We start from the raw sequence: 21,226 nt of genomic DNA on the forward strand, positions 1-21,226 counted from the left end.
CACATATGGCAACTAATGACTAAATTCGTCACTTACTACCAATCATGACTAACGGTCTGAGTGATCAATCATTAATCATTAGACATGACTAATTTTTGCCCAACACTGCTCTGAGACCGCAATGTTAAAGCATCCGACTTGTTTTTTCCCAAGCTAGTGGTTCGAGGTTTGAATCCCAACATAACCCATTGCTTTTTAAACAAAAATAATATGAAAAAATTATATGGTGGTTTGACCCTCATCCGGAACACTCGAATGAATATTTGGACGTTAATCCCTTGTTACTTAACTTTAAGGCAGGAATTACTTTCATGATAAAACATAAAAGATTTTATACGGTGTTTCTAGTTTTACACAGAAAAATAATTACAAGACGCAATTATTCATTGAAAATATTTCTATTAACTGAAAATGATAAAGATAACTAGAAACGAAGAAATTATTTTTTGGTTTTACAAACAGGGGAATATTTTATTTGCGCATTTTTGCAACAATATTAGTAAAATATAGTTTAATATTTAGAAACAATTTGTTTCAATTGTACAAATCATTGTTTTCTCATAGTAGATAAATAATAATTATGATGATAATATGAATAATTAATTGTCTCTGTTAAATTAACACGTATAAAATGAACCTCTTCTCAGTGGGTTAATTGAATTACTTCCTAAACAATGGAAAATCACTGGATTTTCCTCTTCACTGCTGCTGGTGATTGTTACATCCTGACAGGGGTAGATTAATGCATGAATTATGTTTAGCTGTATGAGTGACAATAACTGTTATCTTTTCTCTTTCTCTTTCAGTCGGATTTTTTTATTATTAAGTTGATTCTGCTTGGATTTTTAAGTTAGTAATAATTCAAGTAAAAAAAGCCATATTTCAAAGGTTGCATTTTTAAGGTCTCATTCGTCTCGGGATTTCATCGAAACAGATAAATCTGGAAAATGTGTGATTAATGGCACAAGATGAATTGCTGAAAAGTTTAAACATTTAGCAAGTTTAAACCAACCGGAAGGCCTCGTAAATTCCTGTTCGGAACCGATAAGTTCAAATATTGGGCCTTAAATCTCTAAAACGCCTATTAATCTGAGAAAAAGGCCACACCGGCTCCACAGAAAAAAAATCCCAGATAAAATACATCTTTCTTCAGAGACAGTTACAAAATTATGTTACATGTTTTCACATGTTTTATTTCGTAAAAGTACAACGGAAAAATTGGATTCTCGATGATTCGTGTTCATAATTGTTTTCGCCAGGTGGAAAAAACTTTTGGAGAATATATACGGGAGTTTCTGAAATAAAAAGAACTTCTTTTCGACAGTATTATGCTTCAACTTTCACAAAGGATAAGAGATTATTTTTAGCGGAGAGCATAGCCTTTCAGTGGTTGAACTGTTGAAGCAACCAAAATTATAATTTCATCAAAGGAAATGGGTTTCTGTTTTGTTAGCCTTAATTAATTAACTAACATTTACATTGTTTGTTTTTTTAATTATGAATACTTACCTTATTTTCACTTTCTAGTGCAATCATTAAAAAGAACATTAAATTTGTATCAACAATATGGTATTATCTAGATCTGATCTTGTAACATGGCATTCATTACCATATCATGGGTAACAGCACCGTTCTGATTTTGATGAGCATGTATCATAAACGGATTCATACACCACTCGTGGCACATAGTGCGTTTACATGGATCACTTTTTTCAATCATAGGAATAACTTCATGATTTCATCTGAGAAAATGTTATTTTATTGGTTTTAGGTGGAAAACAATCGTAGCGTTTTCTTAACTATAGAAGGCAGTTGTATATAATATATATTGNATATATACTGGTTGTATCAACTTCTAGTCCACCCATTTAATTTACAAACGATTAACATATAAAAAATGGTCTTATAAAACCCCAAGTTAATTTTGGTTAGAAATCGCGTCATGTTAACAAATTTAAAATAACTTTCTCATTTAGCTTAGACACCAACTTTATTATTTTAAATAATAATTCCATATTTTTATTGTACTATTCGATTTTTTATGCTACTTGTAATGAATGGAAAATTTCGATAGGATCGACCATTTCTGTGTTATGCTCGACAGAAGATGCGTGAGGGTGTATGTTTTCTGTAACAACAAAATGACCCTACCCGTTTTTTTCAAAAACAATTAGTATTATCAAGGTAATTTAGGAATCGTCTCAGAATAGCGTAGGGATCACGAGGTTGCTTTTACGCTTAGCTTATATCAATTTTTAGAAAAAAAATAACTCTTTTTAGAAAAACAGATTTTTGTCATCGTCGAGTCATTTTATTTTTAAAATGAGTCCCAGTTGTTATTATGTATTGTTGCAGATTTAACCTTTTTTTTATTTAAGTTAGGGCGTCGGGGGCCGCAACGGTTTATGCGTTGACACGTCGCTCATCACTGTAGGGTAAAGGTCCCGGGTTCGAATCCAGCGGCCCTGCTTTCGAAACCGACATACTTACAAATGGGCTTTTTTTCAAAAACCCCTAGGTTTATATTATCTCATCTGTTGTGAACCTTCGTAAAAAATTGTGCTTATGATAAATGCTCAAATACGCTCCCTGCGTTTGATGTGCAGAACTCTTCTCGTTTCACGAATTCTTCATTTGGGCTTTTCTATTATTTCCGGGCGGATTTCTCTGTAAGCCACAACCATCCGTTGTTCCAATTCTTGGACAATCAATACTGGAAATGGATGGACATATACTCGATTCTTCAATGCCCCCCCCCAAAGGGAGTCAAAGCGACCGCAGAGGCCACGAAATAGGACCAGGTGTTATCCATCAACTTGCATTGTTCTGTCCAAGGTAACTACGCGACTGTTGCGAGCGAGACAACCGTCTTGGTTGAACCACATCCTTCGTCTGGTGTATAGTAGAATTCTCTCCATGAGAACAGGGAGGGTGTTTTCTATAAAAGAATGATACCGCTTCGTGCTGAGTGTTCCGCTAAAAAAAGTGGCCCAATGGTTGCCGAGCGATCCGCACCAAACAATAGTCGAATGGTTGTTAACCCGTTTGAATATTCCAACGAGGAGTTTCTGTTACACAGAAAACACTGTTATCCTCTCGTTATTTGCGAATTTGGATTCGTCTGTCCACAATATTCGGCTTAGCAGGTTCCATGTCCATTTCGTGAGATGAAATACAAACGGATCTCCCTCGCGAATGCCTTTTGAAAGATGAGCACGATAAGGACGAAAATTATTTACTTTCAATATTCGCCTGACCGACTGAGCCGATATACCGAGAATCAACGATCTCTCTCTAATTGTGAGGTGAGGATTTTCCTCAAGCAACATTGCTATTTCGTTTCCGGCCGTTACTACTGGACGTGTTCAATTGGAGTTAGCATAGATTAATGACCTATGCTCACCCAAGTTCTGGTATAAATGCAAATACGATGATTTCGGTGTCTCCTATCTGGAAACTTCTCTCTGACAAAAAAACTGAAAAAATGTTATTTAAATGAATTCGAAGTATATGGTAACCATAAAGATATCATAAGCAACCTGTAGAAAATATACGCAGATCTTTCTCTCTGCCCAGCATCAACAAAGGCAACAATCATATCTCTCTCTTCTCGGCGCTTGAATACATTTTTGTTGGAAACCAGAACATAAAATACATACAGGTATACAATATTGTGCGATGGAATCCAATGATTTCAAGACGATTAACTTCGAGAAAATAACAAAAACAAAAATTACACTAAAAGAGGGTCATTGACATTCAAAATTTAACTAGACTTAACAGAACAACGAAAAATTGATATTTTTAAATACATATTTACAATTACATAAAAAAGTTAAAAAAATGGAAGATAATACCATAACTCGGTCAAAACACGTGAGAACATATTATTTGCTTGCAAAAGAAAAAAAAATTGGGCATAACTCAGAAATGGTCGATCTTATTAAAATTTTGCTTTCAGAAATAGTGTCATAAAATAAGTTCTAAAATCGAACTGTGCAATAAAAATATGGGTTTCTCATTTAAAATAACAAAGTTAGCGTCATTTCCCAACTAGATGAAAAAGTTATGTTAAATCTATAACCACCATGCTATTTCTAACCAAAATTCACTTGGGGTTTTTACAAGACCATTTTTTGCTAAAGTTAATCGTTTCCGAATTAATTGGTTGGACTGTAATATACATATATATATAACAATTAATTGAGGTTTTTAGTTGAGATAAAACAGTCAATGGCACGAGCGGGATTCGAACCCACGATCTTTGGCTAGATACGCCGCTGCTCTACCACTTGAGCTATCGTTACCTCGATCCACTCGGACACTAAATTTCCATCTCAACCTCACCTTTTGAATTTTCCCTCCGTTTTGCCATTTTTGATTTTTTTTATCTCAACTAAAAACCTTAATTAATTGTAATATATTTATTCGTCAAGCGGACCACGAAGTTAGTGAATTTAATGAATTAAAATGAAGTAGACTTCACTAAAGCTCTCCGTGGCCATTTCATTTGTCGTCGAGAATCTAATCCGATTACACGACATTTGAAAAATGGCAAAAAGGAGGGCAAACTCATAAGGTGGGGTTGAGATGGGGAGTTGATGTCCGAGTGGATCGAGGTCACAATAGCTCAGGTGGTAGAGCAGCGGCGTATCTAGCCGAAGGTCGTGGGTTCGAATCCCGCTCGTGCCATTGACTTTTTTATCTCAACTGAAAACCTTAATNATATGTATAATTATGTATCTGTAATGGTTTTATTAGTTATATTAGCACAAATTTTATATATATTTTAAACTTTTTGCACTATTGCACTACTAGACAATGAGATGACCGATTCTTGCGAGGAAAATATTGTTATTGTAAAACAAAGAAAATGGAAGTTTGTCAATGAAGTTAAATAAAACAGATTGTTATGTTAAAATTAGTTGCCATTTAGGCTTGTTTTTTTTATAAAACAGCATTTTCGGATATGGACGGAAACCCCTTTAGCAAAAAATAGATTTATTTAGTGTCCGTCCAAGAAAAATGGACCGATCAAATAGCTTTCAAGTGTCCTTACACTAGACATTTACTCGATATACCGCTTAACGGCCTCTTCCGAGCATCCAACGAGTATTTTCTGAGGGCCACATTCCTACTGTCTAAGATCCCATTATTGCTAAACTACACTATTCTTTAGATGACAAAAAAAGGAAATTATGTTGGTCGTCCTCGTAAGCAGTTTCTAGTGGAACCAATCCGTTTCTAAATCGCAACATTTGTATTCTTAGACCGATTTTCTCTAATACATTAACTATGGTCATCGTGAACATTTTTTAACCCCGGGCTTTTTTTTATTCAATAACAATAATTTTAAAACAATAAATTTGTTAATTTATAAAACAAATAGGGATGAAACATATTTTAATCTAGTTTAAATGATCATAAGGTTTAGTTTCTCCAAGACTGTAATTCCATTCTTACGAAAGAGTAGAAATTTTCGCCGTACTTTTCAAGTCACTATTAGCCTGGTATATTGGAGACGAAAATTACCGGAAGGTATTTATTTTCAAAACTGATTTTATTGAAATGACATGTACGAATCCAATTACAAAAGATATATATGAACTTTAATAGGAAAATGGCACGAATTATAACTACAACACATTCCACTCTGTAATCATCAAAGTTGTAAGCTGTGCGTTTTATAAGTGTAATTACAGTGTATAATTTATTAGTAGAAAGATTACAACATTACATACGTGTACAACGCATATGTAATTTTAACTGTTCGCCAAAATTGAAATTGAAAAGATAATTACACATAAATGTTTGTTTAGTGACCGTTAGTCAATGATTATTCGGAGATCGTGAGATTCGGTCTGGTGTAACGTAGGTTTTAGAATAACATTTTCTTTATCGTGGCAACGTTTCGATCTTTATTAAAATCATCTTCAGGGCCTGGGATTATAAACATTGTTTAAATTTTACATATACGTGTAAGATGTGGGAAAAAATTTATTTATCCAATGCTAGAAAATTTTAGATTAAAAAAATGAATTTATACAATGCTAGAAAATTTTAGAATAAAAAAGTGAATTTATAGAATGCTAGAAAATTTGAAAATAAAAAAAATGAATTTATACAACGCTAGAAAATTTTAGATTAAAAAAATGAATTTATACAATGCTAGAAAATGTGAAAATATAAAATGAATTTATACAACGCTAGAAAATTTTAGATTAAAAAAATTAAATTATACAATGTTGGAAAATTTTAGAATAAAAAAATGAATTTATACAATGCTAGAAAATTTGAAAATAAAAAAGTAATTTATACAACGCTAGAAAATTTTAGATTAAAAAATTAATTTATACAATGCTAGAAAATGTGAAAATAAAAAATGAATTATACAACGCTAAAAAATTTTAGATTAACAAAATTAAATTATACAATGTTGGAAAATTTTAGAATAAAAAAATAAATTTATACATTGCTTATAAATCCCAGACCTTGAAGATGATCTCAATAAAGATCGAAACGTTGCCATGACAATGAAAATGTTTTTTCAATAAATTTAGACCCTGAGGATTGCGATATAAATCGCCGAAAGCTCGGCTGAACCCGGAAGCTGTTTCTTTGTTTCTTTAAATTCATCCGTCATTTGACCTCCTCAAGATCCACCTCTCAACGTCGTGTATTGCAGGTCGATAACTCAATTTAATCCTGAATTCCCAAAATGTTTGGCGGAACACTTACACAAAAATCCCCACTTCAGAAAAAGTTTAAAAAAGTTTGAAATAGGCAAAATACAAGTATAACCATTATACATTTTTCACTAAGACCTCTTGGAGAGGATCTCCACAATAAACCTTTGTCGTCGCCCTCTTTAAGAAAACAAGAGAACCGTGAAAGAAAAGAACAAAGATCAAAGTAAAAGAACGCGAATGTACTCTTAAAGGCGGCTTAATCTTCTTTGTACACTAATAAAGTTTTTACCTCGTTTCAGGTTGGTTCGCAGCCAGCACCCCTGAGGACAATGTTTTGGGAGAGTTCCGGCACTAATTGTAAAGGGATCTACCAGAGAATGGTACCAGAGAGATGCCACTGTTATGTAAATGATATTCAAATTATTAAAAAAAATCGCTTATCATCCTTTTCAAAAGAGGAAAAATGCGCAATAAATTTTTCTCTTCTTTTATATCTTTTAAAGGATGAGATTAAATAAATAAAATTCCTGGAGAAAGAAATACCATTATTTCTGTATTTTCTAAAACTTAGTAATTTAAGTTTATAGTACATGAAAAAACGATAGCGGTTTTGTCTGTTTAGCTAACAGAAACTTAAATTCCGTGAAAACAAATGTATTTGCAACATTAAAAATTAACGAAGTGTAAGATTTTTGGAAAAGAAAGTTTGAGATATTCAGATAATGAATCAAGGAATAACATCACTCAATATCACTCTCTATGACACTGGAAAAGCACTTGTTTTTTCAATTATGTCTGGTTGCTAAACACGAATATGAACATGGTTTTCTTCTGGCCGGATGTTAAGTTTACAGAGAGTAGGACTTTTTACGACTTTACGCATCGCAACAAATATTGGCCCATTGCGCAATTTCTGTTATATTCTAGGGTTCTCTATTATCAAGAGGTTCTTAGTTATTAAAACTTTTTATTAGTTCACAAAGCTTTGTTTCTCTCCTGCTTGCATCGTTCAGGCATTGGCATTGCTCTCTCACAGCAGCAGAGTTGAAAGTTCCGTTATTTTTTCAATATGTGCAAAGGCGTTTCTGCTCCTCCGAGGCATCCATCTGGAGTCTGCAACGTCCAGTCAGTTGTAGGGCTATCATTCTAGTACGAAGATCTATTTGAAGGGACACTGGGAATGAAGCATACAAGGATTAAAAATACTGTACAATACTTTTTCCAACTTAGTCTCAAATAAAATTCAAATCGCAGAATCATGCAAACTCGATTCAGACGCCCTAATTACTCGGACATGGTTCCCTTTTTCCTATCAGTCTATATGCACCTCATTTAATTTTTGTCAGTTATCTCTCTCTCACACACACACATACACACACACACACACGCACTATCTCTCTCTCTTTCTCTTGTTTTTTGCATTTATGCCTCTACACCATTCACTGTTTCTTCTTCTTCTTCTTTTTCCCTTTTCCTTTATTAATACATTGGACCACTACAATCTCATAATCTCTCTCTTGCTCGCTCTCTCTCTCTCTCATCTCCCCTTCGCTCTTATGCTTTCTATCTCATTCACTGTTTCTTCTTATTTTTACTGCTCCTTCTTCTCTCTACCTTTATTATTATACTAGACCACTAAAATCTCATAATTCCTCTCTCCCTCTCCCTTCCTCTCGCTTTTGCTTTTATACCTCTATATCATTCACAGTTTCTTCTTCTTCTTCTTCCATTTTCCTTTATTATTACATTGGAACACTAAAATCTCATAATCTCTTTCTTTCTCTCTCGCTTTCTTTCTTGCTTTCCCTTTTATGCTGTCTATTTCATTCACTGTTTCTTATTCTGTTCTGGTCCTTCTTCCCTCTTCCTTCATTATTATATTGGACCACCACATTTTCTTAATCTCTCTCTTTCTCTCTCTCTCCATCTCTCTCCCTCTCTCTTCCACTCCCTTTTTTCTTTTTCATATTTCTTCCTTCCTCTTTTTCTCCCTTTCTCCTTCTCTCACATTACATCTCTCTTTCTTTGTACCCCTCTTTCTCTTTCTGTCTTTCTTTCTTTCTTTCTTTTTTTGTTTCTGCTCTCTTTCTCCCTCTCACTCTCTCACACTCACACACTGTTTTTGGTTGTAAAACATATCATAACATGTTGAATATGTTTGATCAAAGGATCAGCTACAATACTTTTGTGGGCTAAACCTGCTCCCTCAGGGAAAAACGGGATAAGTCGAATTTGGGTCCAATTAAACTAGTGCATATTTCAATAAATCTTTGGGCCTGATAGTGTATAACCGTTTATGTCAAAACCACTTCCTCCAAATGTAATGTGCTTTCTAGGTATCTTGAAAATTTTTGGTAATTCTACTTGTAACAAAATTCTGACGTTTAAAGTCGCAATCTTGAACAGTTGTGCTTTTGACTTATCCAGTTTTGCTCCGAGAGAACAGATATTCAATAAAATAAACAAAAAGTTATATATTATGGTTAAAGTAAAAAATTAGCTTTGTGTAATGGAATTTGTGATAAATAGATCACGTACTTTTGCAGAGTCCTTTACCCATTTCTTAAAACCGTCGTTTAGTACTGATTCGCACTTAGCCATAAATGCCAGTTGCCTTGTTATTATGCATTATATTGCTCCCGTTTACGAGGCAACGGTCTTCCCCACAAAGTTGCCGGCATTTGTAATATTCTAGAGCGACATCGCAAAACCTTACACGACTTGAATTTGCAATCTTATCTGATCAAACTCAATCAAGCAATATTTCGCCTTTTTATTTTACAAGGAATTTATTTTATTTATTTTACAAGCAAAGATTTAACGAAACGAAATGAAGCATTAATTTTTGGCGACAACTAAAGTTTCGTCAAAAAAATAAAGAAATACTTATCCAGGTTTAGGTGTTTTTAAAAAATTGCCCGTTGCGATTATTTTGCCAATTTTTCTCTAACAAACGAAAAAGAATCGGTTCTGTTTTGAATAAAATTGTATCTTAAAGTGAAATAATTCTACTTTTCTGGTGAAGAAGTGATTTTCTTATCCAGCTCGAATTTTCCAGTCTGCGGAATTCCCTTCCCTCTTTGAAGGAAGAGTATCAATAGACGATGTTTTTATGTAGTTACTTTTTAGATGTTTTTAATATACATAAATGATAAGTATCATGAAACAGTACCTTGCAAGTTATGAAGACAATATACCCCAAAACATTTGGTCTAGAACATTCAAAAAAATCATTGGAAACACTTTTCAAGCTTAGAAACTGTTGGCATTAGTTTTGTATTGTGTAGAAAGGATTTAATTTAATTTTAAAAATATATAAATACATATTTTTGTCTGAAAAACAATCGCTACGTTTAACTAATAAAATTGAATATTGAACATAGGCTTTTTGTAAGTGTAATTATTGTACCTAATGTAACTTCCCATTGACTTTATTTTTCTTTTACCTTCGTTCGAATAGACAGGGTGAATTGAGAGCAGAGACCTATAATTCTCTTGGAGAGGACAAGAAGAGATTGATGGACCCTGGTGTAGAGAAAATAAATCTTTCTAGGACGTAACCAGCCTTGGCACAAACCATAGTCGTCCGTTTCCTCAATTCCAAGGGACACCTAACTAATTTTGATTTGAACCTTGATTCGTTATAAATTTTCAATAAAAATTAAACATATCCAAGGATTTGCTAAACTCGCTAAACTTTACGTATTCCTTTGTTTGTGAAAAAAATCAGGATAAAGCCTGCTTAAAAAAAAATTAAAATAAAACACCCAGGTCGGTCGTCAAGCTTTTAGGAATACTTTCCCGTATTTACTCTACTTTCGGCCCTACCGGACGTTTTGATTCTCAAGATGTGAGATGACGCACCTCCGCTCGCGACTGGAAGGGTGTTACAGCCGCAAGTTTTGGTGTAGAAGACCTCACTCTCCGTTTGTCCATTCTGAGTGGATGGGGCTGCATTAAGCACCAGACCGTGTGCCGCGCGTAAACGGATACCCAAAAGGGGTCGAAATGCATGTCTCGCACGCACTCCCTAGATAGAGAAGGCGACTCTATCTCCCAGAGTATTGGGTTTCCTCCAGCGTAAGAACTTCAGGATCTGCTCGATCGCTAAAGCCGCGGTTTGGGAATATCTAACCACCCCATGGTGAACCACTGGCCGAAACCGCGAACCGTACCCTCGAGCAACCTAAGTTCTCGCCAGGAGCATCGCCACTATTCCAGTGCGAGTCCATTCCCATGTACCAGGGTTTGGACTTGGAACATTTTCTGCTAACCCGTAGTTCTGATGGTTATGAACCCTCCCCGGTCTATGCAGACAGGATCTGGTGCCCTAACCCGCGAGTTCCTCTGATAAAGCACCTGCCGTTCGCTGCAGACCCTGAGACCGACACGAATCCAGCTTGTGCTTTTGAGAGGTTGCCACACTCCCAAGGCTGCACCATTATGTTGTGCCTGGATCCCCCCCCCCTTTTAACGGAGGGTTGGGTTCTCAAGGATGTATGCCATAGGACCTGGATTGAGAAAGGGAAGTGGTCGAGGACACGAGGTTCACCTTTTCAGGTCGCACCCCCCGTCTAGGCCATACTGTACCACATTTAATGGGGTATGGCTCCTCTGGGTAGAGCTTTCGAGGAATATATTCATTTTATTATTCAGGATTTTAAAAATTTAGTCATATTTCACAAGGTTACAGTTAAATTTAAAATCCTCTTTTCGACTTTGTCCGCCGGGACCAATATTCGTCTATTTTGCAAACTGCAGTAATCTACTTTAAGCTAAAGGATTTTGATCAAATCCCAAAGCTTTGTTAAGGACTTCCGTGTGTATTAATAAGGTGGTGGCTTTTCCCTTCCCATGAGTAGGCTTTTTTCTGTTTATCCGGAGTCTGTAGTGTACAGTCAGCAGTCCTAATGTCATTGTAGTACTAACCCGTCTCGGTTTAGTAATTCTGCCTTCGCACTAACAGAAATTATATTCCACTGTTTCTTCTTCTTCCTGGCAATCTCTCCACATGCTTGTAACTGCTCTTCCGAGGCTATATAAATGCCTCCGGAGTCTGCAGTGTCCAGTTAGCAATCCCACCATCATTCTAAACTTAATATGTGGTACTGTAGTACTTCCTGTTTCTGCGATGGTCCTTTTATGAACTTCTCTGAATTCCTGGGTCCTAATAATATTTTACCAAGTTATGGTTAACGTTAAAAGAAATTGACCTCTTAACTTGCGCATCGCGACCAATATGGTCTATTATACAATCTCCATCGGTATCAAGATGTTTGTTAAGTTTAAAACTTTGTTAAGAACTTCAGGTCTTCACTCTTCCTCTCTCAAGAGTAAGACAACATGATCCGATATTTCTTCTTCTCCCTGGAAATATCGAAGAACGCTTGTTTCTGCTGCTCCGGGTGCATATGTGCGTCTCTGGAGTCTGAAGAGTCTAGTCAACAGTCCTATAGTGAGTGTTTTTCTTTTGTCTTAAATTGGCCTTATCTTTTATATTTTTATATTTAAAATTATATTATTTAACGCTGATATCAACTGTAAGATATAATTATGATCTATGACATGAGTCTCTAGAGAAACGGCAAATGGCATAGACTATAGAGACTGTAGATGGCCAAGGAGTGTAATGGACGCCGAATGCTCCCATGAGACACCATTCGATTCCGGTTACTATCACGACTAACAGAAAATCTCCTGTTTTAAAGATAGGGTATAAATCCTAACTTCAAAAGTTGGTTCTAATTTTTTGAATATTTTTTTTCTACTAATTTTTTTCTATCTAGTGTAAAATTTATCTCTCGGAACGATATTCAACAGGTAGATTGGTGTGATTTTAATACGCGGCACACTGGAACGAAACCACCCGCTGTGGTTATTAACCGACCATTTGTCTCTTGGGAAAAATCCCTCTGGCAAAGATGGGTCCTGGCAAGGGGTAAAGTTTACGAAGTTCCCAGTGCTTATTCTTTATAAACGTTTTGAAAGGGACATTGTAATATGCATATAAGAGGTGTACGGTTCACGTGGGAACTTCAAAGGCCTGTTATAACATGATTCTCAGGTGGCGTATACAAAGTTATCACCGTTCCACATTCTCTACGTCACAAGTGTGTTCCCTCAGGGAGGTACTCTCTTACATAATAAGTACACAACTTGCATTTTGCCCTACAACCTGCCGCAGCCATTTGTTACATTTTATCTCATTTTTCGGTTCATTTGATCAGAGGGTCTTTCTAACGCAAACATAAAACCTTTGGTTTTATTTATTTTCACACTTGTTGGCTTTTAACTTGTTGGCTTAAAGCAAAATCAATTTATACTAATTATTAATCATTAAAATACGCTGTCATCATATTTTTCTTCAAGTCTTCAACTCCGTTTGAAATGAGCCCATGATCTACAACTATATAATAACGAATAACAATTGAATCCTTTTTAAAAAGATAGTTCCTACTCACAGTAAGTTGTTTTGCAACGATCCGGATTTCGAGCCTTTTAGCTCATCATCGGGTTGAAGGATTTCTACAACCACGTCTCTCAACATGAATTGCCAAAGTGAACCGCTGATACCTCCGCCGACGCGACGTTCCAATTAGCAGCTGATTTTTTTAATGGCGCTCAATTTGAACGTGCGAAACGCGGAAATTATAACACAAATAAATATTATACTAGTAAATACTTAATATTATTAAATTACTATAAAAATAATAACAATTAAAACAATTAGTTTAATTATTTGGATATTTTATATTATTTATATACATATTTAAAATGGGAGATAGATCAAAATCTGTTGTATTATTAATGCATTTATCACCATATTCAATTTTACATTTTTTAATTTCAAATTTCAATTTTTAAATTTTCAAATTCAAGCCCGGGAACCCACGGTCCCAAAAGGCTGCTGGTTTCATTTGGCTCATAGACCGGATGTTAAAACTTCCGCTAACACCTGATAACTATAAAAAAGAATTAAAAACTATTAAAACCTTAGCAAAAAACAACGGGTATCAAGAAATATTTATTGATAGGTTGCTAGTTAAAAGAATAAAAAAATTAACTTTAAACGAATCAACAATAGGACTCAGCCACCCCACCACAAATGAATCATTAGGTTTCCGTTGTTTGCCATACATTGGTGAATTATCGGAAAAAGTTAGTAAAATTTTTAAACAAGAAGGTTTTAGAATAGCTTTTAGAAGTACGGGTTCACTTAAAAACATCCTCTCAAAACCTAAAGACAAAGTAGACAACTTGGCAAAAAGCGGGGTTTACCAACTCAATTGTAATGATTGTGATATTAAATATATAGGACAAAGCGGTAGAGAAATAAAAACAAGAGTAAAAGAACACTTGCCTAAATCGAGCAAATTTTCGGAATTTAAGGACCATCTAAAAGAAACAAAACATAATTTCAATTCAAATCTAAATACAAGAGTGTTACATAGTTTCAACAAAGGGAAAGAATTAGATTGGTTTGAGAAATTTGAAATTAAAAAATGTAAAATTGAACATGGTGATAAATGCATTAATAATATAACAGATTTTGATCTACCTCCCATTTTAAATATGTACATAAATAATATCAAACATCCAAATAATTAAACTAATTATTTTAATTGTTATTATTTTTATAGTAATTTAATAATATTAAGTATTTACTAGTATAATATTTATTTGTGTTAAAATTTCCGCGTTTCGCACGTTCAAATTGAGCGCCATTAAAAAAATCAGCAAACGTCGCGTTGGCGGAGGTATCAGCGGTTCACTGTGGCAATTCATGTCGAGAGACGTGGTTATAGAAGTCCTTCAACCTGATGATGAGCTAAAAGGCTCGAAATCCGGATCGTTGGAAAACAACTTACTGTGAGTAAGAACTATCTTTTTAAAAAGGATTGAACACCACATTCACTCCATCATTTATCATTTCTAACAATTGAATGGTACTTCGGAGAGTCAATACTGAGTGAGACTACACAGGACAAAAAATTTTCCACTTTATTATTCAATTTATTTTTGTTTATGAATAGTACATGTTATAGAACAAACCCCCGCATATCTACGCACAAAACCTTTGCGCCACAAATATCCCCCCCCCCAAAAAAACAACATTTTTTTTATTGTTGATTTCTGCAGTAAATTTATACATATAACAGTGTGACGACTTTATTATTATATTATACATATTATATTATATTATACATAAACTATAAAGGCAGAAACCTGTCAGACAACGGAGATGGCGGAGAAAACCAGCTACTGCAGGAACTGTAGGTATTGAGGATTGCTGGTTTATTGGTTTAGGTAGAGTTAAGACGTCACGAGGCCACTGACTTCTTAGGTAGATTTTTAGAATGGGACGTTGAGGGCCTTGAGCTAGTGGATTGGTGTGGTAGTTTTGGAATTTTGTTGGATCAGGTCTTTGTGAATGGTTTGGTTGAACTCTTTAGTAAGCGTCCGACTTTGATTGGAAGGTTCAGCTTCATTGGATGTTGGATGGCTTGGTTCGCCATATGGACTCCGTAAGTCCAAATCCGTCTTATTACTGTTCTGTATATTGTTAGTTTATTTTGTATACTCACTGAGGATTTAGGTCCAAATAGGCGTCTGAGTTATTCGATCTTCGGTTGAGTCCATTATGTCTGCTGTCCAAGCAGAAGGTAACGAATTTGGCTGGATGGAGGAATTATGAGCACTGGTGGGCCTTCTAAGTGCACCAGTCTGTAAATAGGTTTAGGTGTTCTTGATTTGAATTCTGCTACATTTATAGGGTCAGAGTGTGAGAAGAAGAACGTGGTGCCCTTACCAGAAGGTTGTAATTTGTTAGGTTGTACAGATACAATATATCAGCAGTGTAAAATGAGTATAGGTGTATTCCAGGATCCGGTGAAACGGGCATTAGGGCTATTGTCTGAAAATTCAGTTCCAATTCTCACCTTGAACCAGTAATCCTAGAACTTCATGATGAGATAGAAGGTGTAGGAAAGGATACTTTTAATTTGAAACGGAGACAGAAGTGCCAACTTTGTCAATTGAGTTTGTCACACCTTGAAAAAACAGCTAAGCAGTAATGCTTATTTTTCTAGGCCAGAGGTTATAGGTGTCAACTATTCGTACACCCTGCTAGATTTTTTAGTACAATTTGACAAGTAGAATGACATCCTGATTTATTGATGTTTATCTACGGGGTCCTGTATACTACAGAAAACATAATTGAGTAAATCAATCGTTGGAAAGTATTGTTAAAAATACTATTATTTATTATTTCATTTTTTTTAATCAACAACCTTGGATGAAATATTTTAGATTATTTTTGAAATAACGTAGAATCTTAAATCGCTAACTTCAAAGAAATTAAATTAAGCGGCTCGCAAATTGAACCGCAGACTGAAAGCACCCCTCAAGATTTCTTGATTTGTTTATTTAAGTTTTATCTGTGCAAAACCAATTTACCTTGGCCACTTTATTTAAATTTAATTTACTTCTAATATAAAGGAATTGACAATTTTAGTCGATATCCAAAAGCCATTTATTGAAATAAAAATCCCTGGCAAGAGAATGTGAATAAATAATTTCCTTTTTACAGTCAATCCTGTGGTTTAATCAATCTCCGAAATTTCCATGGCATACGCTTTTGAAAAGAAGTGTCGGCAAAATAAACAGCCCTAAAAAGGAAAGGAACGAGTTTTAATTTGTTGAATATTTGAGAATTTGCCTGGGGCTAATAAAACGAGGGCCTCGCATATTTAATTACAACTTGTAACTAATTCGAAGAGGGGGCTCGATTAATTTCTTTTATGGCAGGGCATTCGTTAATTTGTTAGAAAAAATAATGCAATATGAATTACTTCATTAAAGTTAATAAGTCAATTAACAAGTTTTTCCAAAATTCCAACAGAGGCCTAACTATTTCCCAAATTCCAACTTAACTAAGTCTTTTATTTCAAATTCTACATTTTTAATCTTGACAGGCTTTTTGTTTAATGATTATGGTAGCATAAGTGCTACCCAAGTCTACTTGTAGTGGCAAATAGAGATTAATGTTGAACAAATCAAATTTTCAACTGCGCATTAACATACACACATTTCATGTTGATAACCAAGAATCATTCATTTGAGGAATGTAATTTTACCTTTTATATTGAGTTTTAAGCATTCATTTCATTAATTTCCATAGAACTTAATAAAATTCACTATTTTTTAGCTTACAAAATCATCATTTATAAATTACCATAGTCATAATTAATGTTGCATCAACATTTTTTATAATTAATATGGCATGTAATAAAGCTAAAATTAAACATGAGAAAGAGGAGGCTGCTAGGTCCAACAGTTTCTATGCACTATGATGAACTAATAAATTTATTTCAAAAAAAGTTATATTTCTGATTCACCAGAGTTGATTGAATTTTCTTGTTTAAATAAGATTTTATATGAAATTTTAGTATGGCCGACTAGCCATCCGAAATTTATCTAATACTATTATGAAAAAGATCTTGCAGTTATTGTTGTAATTACTTTTTATGAAATAAAAAATTAGATTTGGGAAGAATGTCAAATATTTATATAGAATTCACGTTTTTCGTGTTTCATTATCGGCCCATTAATTAAAAATCCCTTTCGGATGATTGTGCTTTCAAGTCCCTCCTTAAGAGGGCCGTGAACTTCAGATTAGTCCATTAAACTTTAACCTCGCTCCGAGCAGATGAGAGATAAACTTATATGGATCATAAGGGACATCTTGGAGATGAGATCGCATAAGACCTTGATAAAAAAAAGACTCTAAAACACGTTTATTGCCAATCAAATTGCAAAATCGCATTGGGTTCACTTGGGGAGAAAAATTGAACTAGGAAATAATTTATTTAAAATACCAAATATCAAAAGTAGCTAATAAAATGTTGACTTTGGAATAAAATATATTTAACTAGACCTTATCGATATTAATTGAGAAACCACATGATGTAATAAACAAAGCCTCAATGATGATCATAAATACATGTTCTAATTAAAGCACGCCAAACTTATGCGTGGGTTTATTATATCTTTGATTTCAATTATTCATTATATCGATAACTATTTACGAGAAATTATGGTAGCATGTTAATAATCTGTTAGTAATTTTTAATTTGTGTGTATATAATTATATATCTATTTTCATCATGTTTAAAAATATATCGTCAATAAAAGTTTAGGGCTTTGTTTCTTTTATAATTATAAACACGTCAATAGTGTATATAATTTAATAGTTTGTACTTGTTTCTTTTCGTTCTTTACAATAGAAAGTTCAATGAAAGAACTATGCCAACAAGATTATTTGGAGATCGTGAAGTGCGGTCTGGTGTGATGTTTGTTTCAGAAAAACATTTTCTTTATCGTGCCAACGTTTCGATCTTTATTGAGATCATCTTCAGGGTTCAAGGTGTTTGTTTTCTGTGTCTTGTTGAGAGGGCCCAGTTTTGTTTTTTTTCGATTGGTCTTATATAGCCATTTAAAATTTTGCGAGAAAAAGATACAGTACACGCGGAAAATCTTTCACAATTTTAATCCAAACAAAAACATGAAATACCTAACATCAGGATGAAGATACGTACTGATACCAATTGTTTACAAATTTAAAATTAGGCGTATTTTTACATAAACAACGTTCCTCTTCCCAACGATATATTAAATGACATGGTTTCTTAAAGTCTAAATTGAGAAAATAGTGAAAGAAGTATAAATTCTATGAAAAAGTTGTGTTTATATTTACTCTTTTTACACCATTAAAATCGTATAGGTCCTTCTCTCCATCACATTTCACCCAAATTTGTTTTAATATTATAGCAATTATTTTGTCAAAATCTAAGAAATGGCTATACAGTTCGGCACTACACTGAGTTATTGACGTTTTAGCCTATTCACAAACCCCTGTAGCAAAACAGCGTTTTTATTTATTCATAGTTGGATCCACGGTTCCATTTGGCACATTTAATGATCTTATTTTTTTTTTCAAAAACAGCGGCACCCTGAGGGTTTATATGACCCCTGCTGTTGCGATCCATCGTAAAAAACATGATTTTATCATACAGATCTGAGCCCACAATGAAATTTCAATATTGTTTCCCTCAGAATTCAAACAAAAAACATACAAACCTAACTTCAGGATTAAGTCCTGATAGCAATTGGTTACAATTCCAAATTAGGCGTATATTTGCATACCCATCGATCCTCTTTCCACCGATATCTTAAAGGACATGGTTTCTTAATGTTTAAATTGAAAAAATAGTGAGAGAAGTATAAATTCTATGAAAACGTGTTTAGATTCCCTCTTTTCTCTTTTTACACCATTAAAATCGTATAGGTCCTTCACTCCCTCACATTTCACCCAAATTTGTTTTAATATTATAGCAATTATTTTGTCAAAATCTAAGAAATGGCTATACAGTTCGGCACTACACTGAGGTATTGACGGTTTAGCCTATTCACAAACCCCTGTAGCAAAACAGCGTTTTTATTTATTCATAGTTGGATCCACGGTTCCATTAGGCACATTTAATGATCTTATTTTTTTTTTTTTTTCAAAAACAGCGGCACCCTGAGGGTTTACATGACCCCTGCTATTGCGAACCATCGTAAAAAAAATGATCTTATCATAAAGATCTGAGCCCACAATGAAATTTCAATATTGTTTTCCTCAGAACAAAAAACATACAAATGTAACGTCAGGATTAAGTCCTGATAGCAATTGATTACAATTTCAAATTAGACGTATATTTGCATACACATCGATCCTCTTTCCACCGAATATTAAATGCCATGGTTTCTTAATGATTAAATTGAGAAAATAGTGAGAGAAATATAAATTCTATGAAAACGTGTTTAGATTTACTCTTTTCTCTTTTTACACCATTAAAATGTATAGGTCCTTTTCCCCCTCACAAATTTGTTTTAATATTACAGAGATTATTTGTTAAAAAATCTAAGAAATGGTTATACAGTTCGGCATTGCGGTGAAGTATTGATGGTTTAGCCTATTCACACACCCCTGTCGCAAAACAGCGTTTTTATTTATTCATAATTGTGTCTACGGTTCCATTAGGCACATTTAGTGATCTTATCATAAAGTTCTGGGCCTTCAATGAAATTTCAATACTGTTTTTAAATTTTCCGTCAAAATAATAGTCTTAAAAAAAGCGAAGTACTCCCCGAACCGTACGTTGCTGGCTGGCACAGAAAAAAATGTTTTACGGTTATATTTTTGCCATTGATTAAATACTAACCTCCAAAGTGTTAGAGTATATAATTGCATTTCCAAAGAAGCATTTGCTGTCGCTCCAAGGATCGAAAGGTCCTTCAATGATTTAAACAAAGTCTGAAAAATCGACGGTTGCGTCAAGGTCGGCGGGGCGTGGAAGCCTGACCGAAGCGCTTTTTCAGCATCCTTGGCTAATGTGGATACACAAGATAAAGACGTATCAAAATTATCAAATGAACGTAATAGATGGTGTAATAAAACCACTTTATTTGACGAAACATGACAATTCAACTCCAGAATCGTTGAGAGACAACGTTTCTAAATTCATATCATCATACAATAGTGACTGTCGGAGGCCCTAGATAAACTTTATTTTGGGGCTTAAAGTTTCCTTGAATAATTAACTATGAATGCATCGTATTTCTAAAGATTCAAGGTTTGTAAGGCTATGCAAATATTTTCATTTCCAGGTGCTATTGAACATCTTTGGTTTCAAGTTGTCTGAAAAAAAAGAATGAAAGAGACGGGCCATAAGATGGAAATGGATGGGGCTCTCTGTAAGGAGAACATTCTACAGGTTGGATGCATGGAGAAGGAAGTAACGACTGAACGCAGTAGTTCTGTGTTTAGGGGGTTAGAGAGACAGAAGGGCGGGATCAAATTTGGCAGGATGGTACAAGTGATTTGGAGGTATGGGATGGTATCATCTGGTAGAAGAAGTATTATTTGCTGATATAACCACTTAAAGTCAGATCAAGAAGTTACGATCAGAAAACGTACAAAACAATTCAGTGCACAAAACATTCTTACTCAAAGTGGGGTGAATAAGAGAGGAAACTAGGAGATTACAGTACTATAGGGGAGAAGGTGGCTTATCGGATCTAATGGAAGGTGAAAAAGCATCGTCGGGAAATCCGGAAAGATAAAATACACCTAGGGCAGGACCTGATCAAGGACAATCCTAAAGCAAGGAACATACTTACCCGATGCAGTGCTATGCGACGCTATCCGATGCAACCCGACGCCTTGTCACGTTTTGGTAGGGTGTCCACATCTATGCGACGTCAAGCGCACGCCACGTACAGTCACACAGAGTGTATCACAATTAAGTATCACAATCGCAACGCCTCTTTTGTTCTTAATGCACTATTTTGAGCAAACCTTTGTAATTAATTGTTAGTTAAATTTACTTGTTTTAAATAAAGTTATTCGGGTGTTTTGATAAATTTTCTGCCTAACCATCATAACTAAATAATTCTTATGATTTGTCTGTGTTAAATTTTATCTTTTCCTTTTT

The 21,226-nt window shown here is 34.4% G+C and overlaps 1 protein-coding gene across 2 annotated transcripts in view; it reads left to right on the plus strand.

The window, feature by feature from the left end:
* The window catches only part of LOC106662324, a 408,805-nt gene that overhangs the window by 272,092 nt on the left and 115,487 nt on the right, over positions 1–21,226 (plus strand). The window contains exon 1 of one of the 2 annotated variants that reach the window (XM_024227547.1): positions 7,022–7,093. The exons of the other annotated variant lie outside the window; for it this stretch is intronic. Coding sequence (XP_024083315.1) covers positions 7,081–7,093 — 13 coding nt within the window. The 5' untranslated portion in view covers positions 7,022–7,080. Of the gene's footprint in view, positions 1–7,021; positions 7,094–21,226 lie in introns of those variants that run through there. 2 annotated transcript variants of the gene reach the window in all.

This window comes from Cimex lectularius, unplaced genomic scaffold (assembly GCF_000648675.2).
Source record: "Cimex lectularius strain Harlan isolate CLEC.00 unplaced genomic scaffold, Clec_2.1 scaffold106, whole genome shotgun sequence".
Taxonomy (NCBI): domain Eukaryota; kingdom Metazoa; phylum Arthropoda; class Insecta; order Hemiptera; family Cimicidae; genus Cimex; species Cimex lectularius.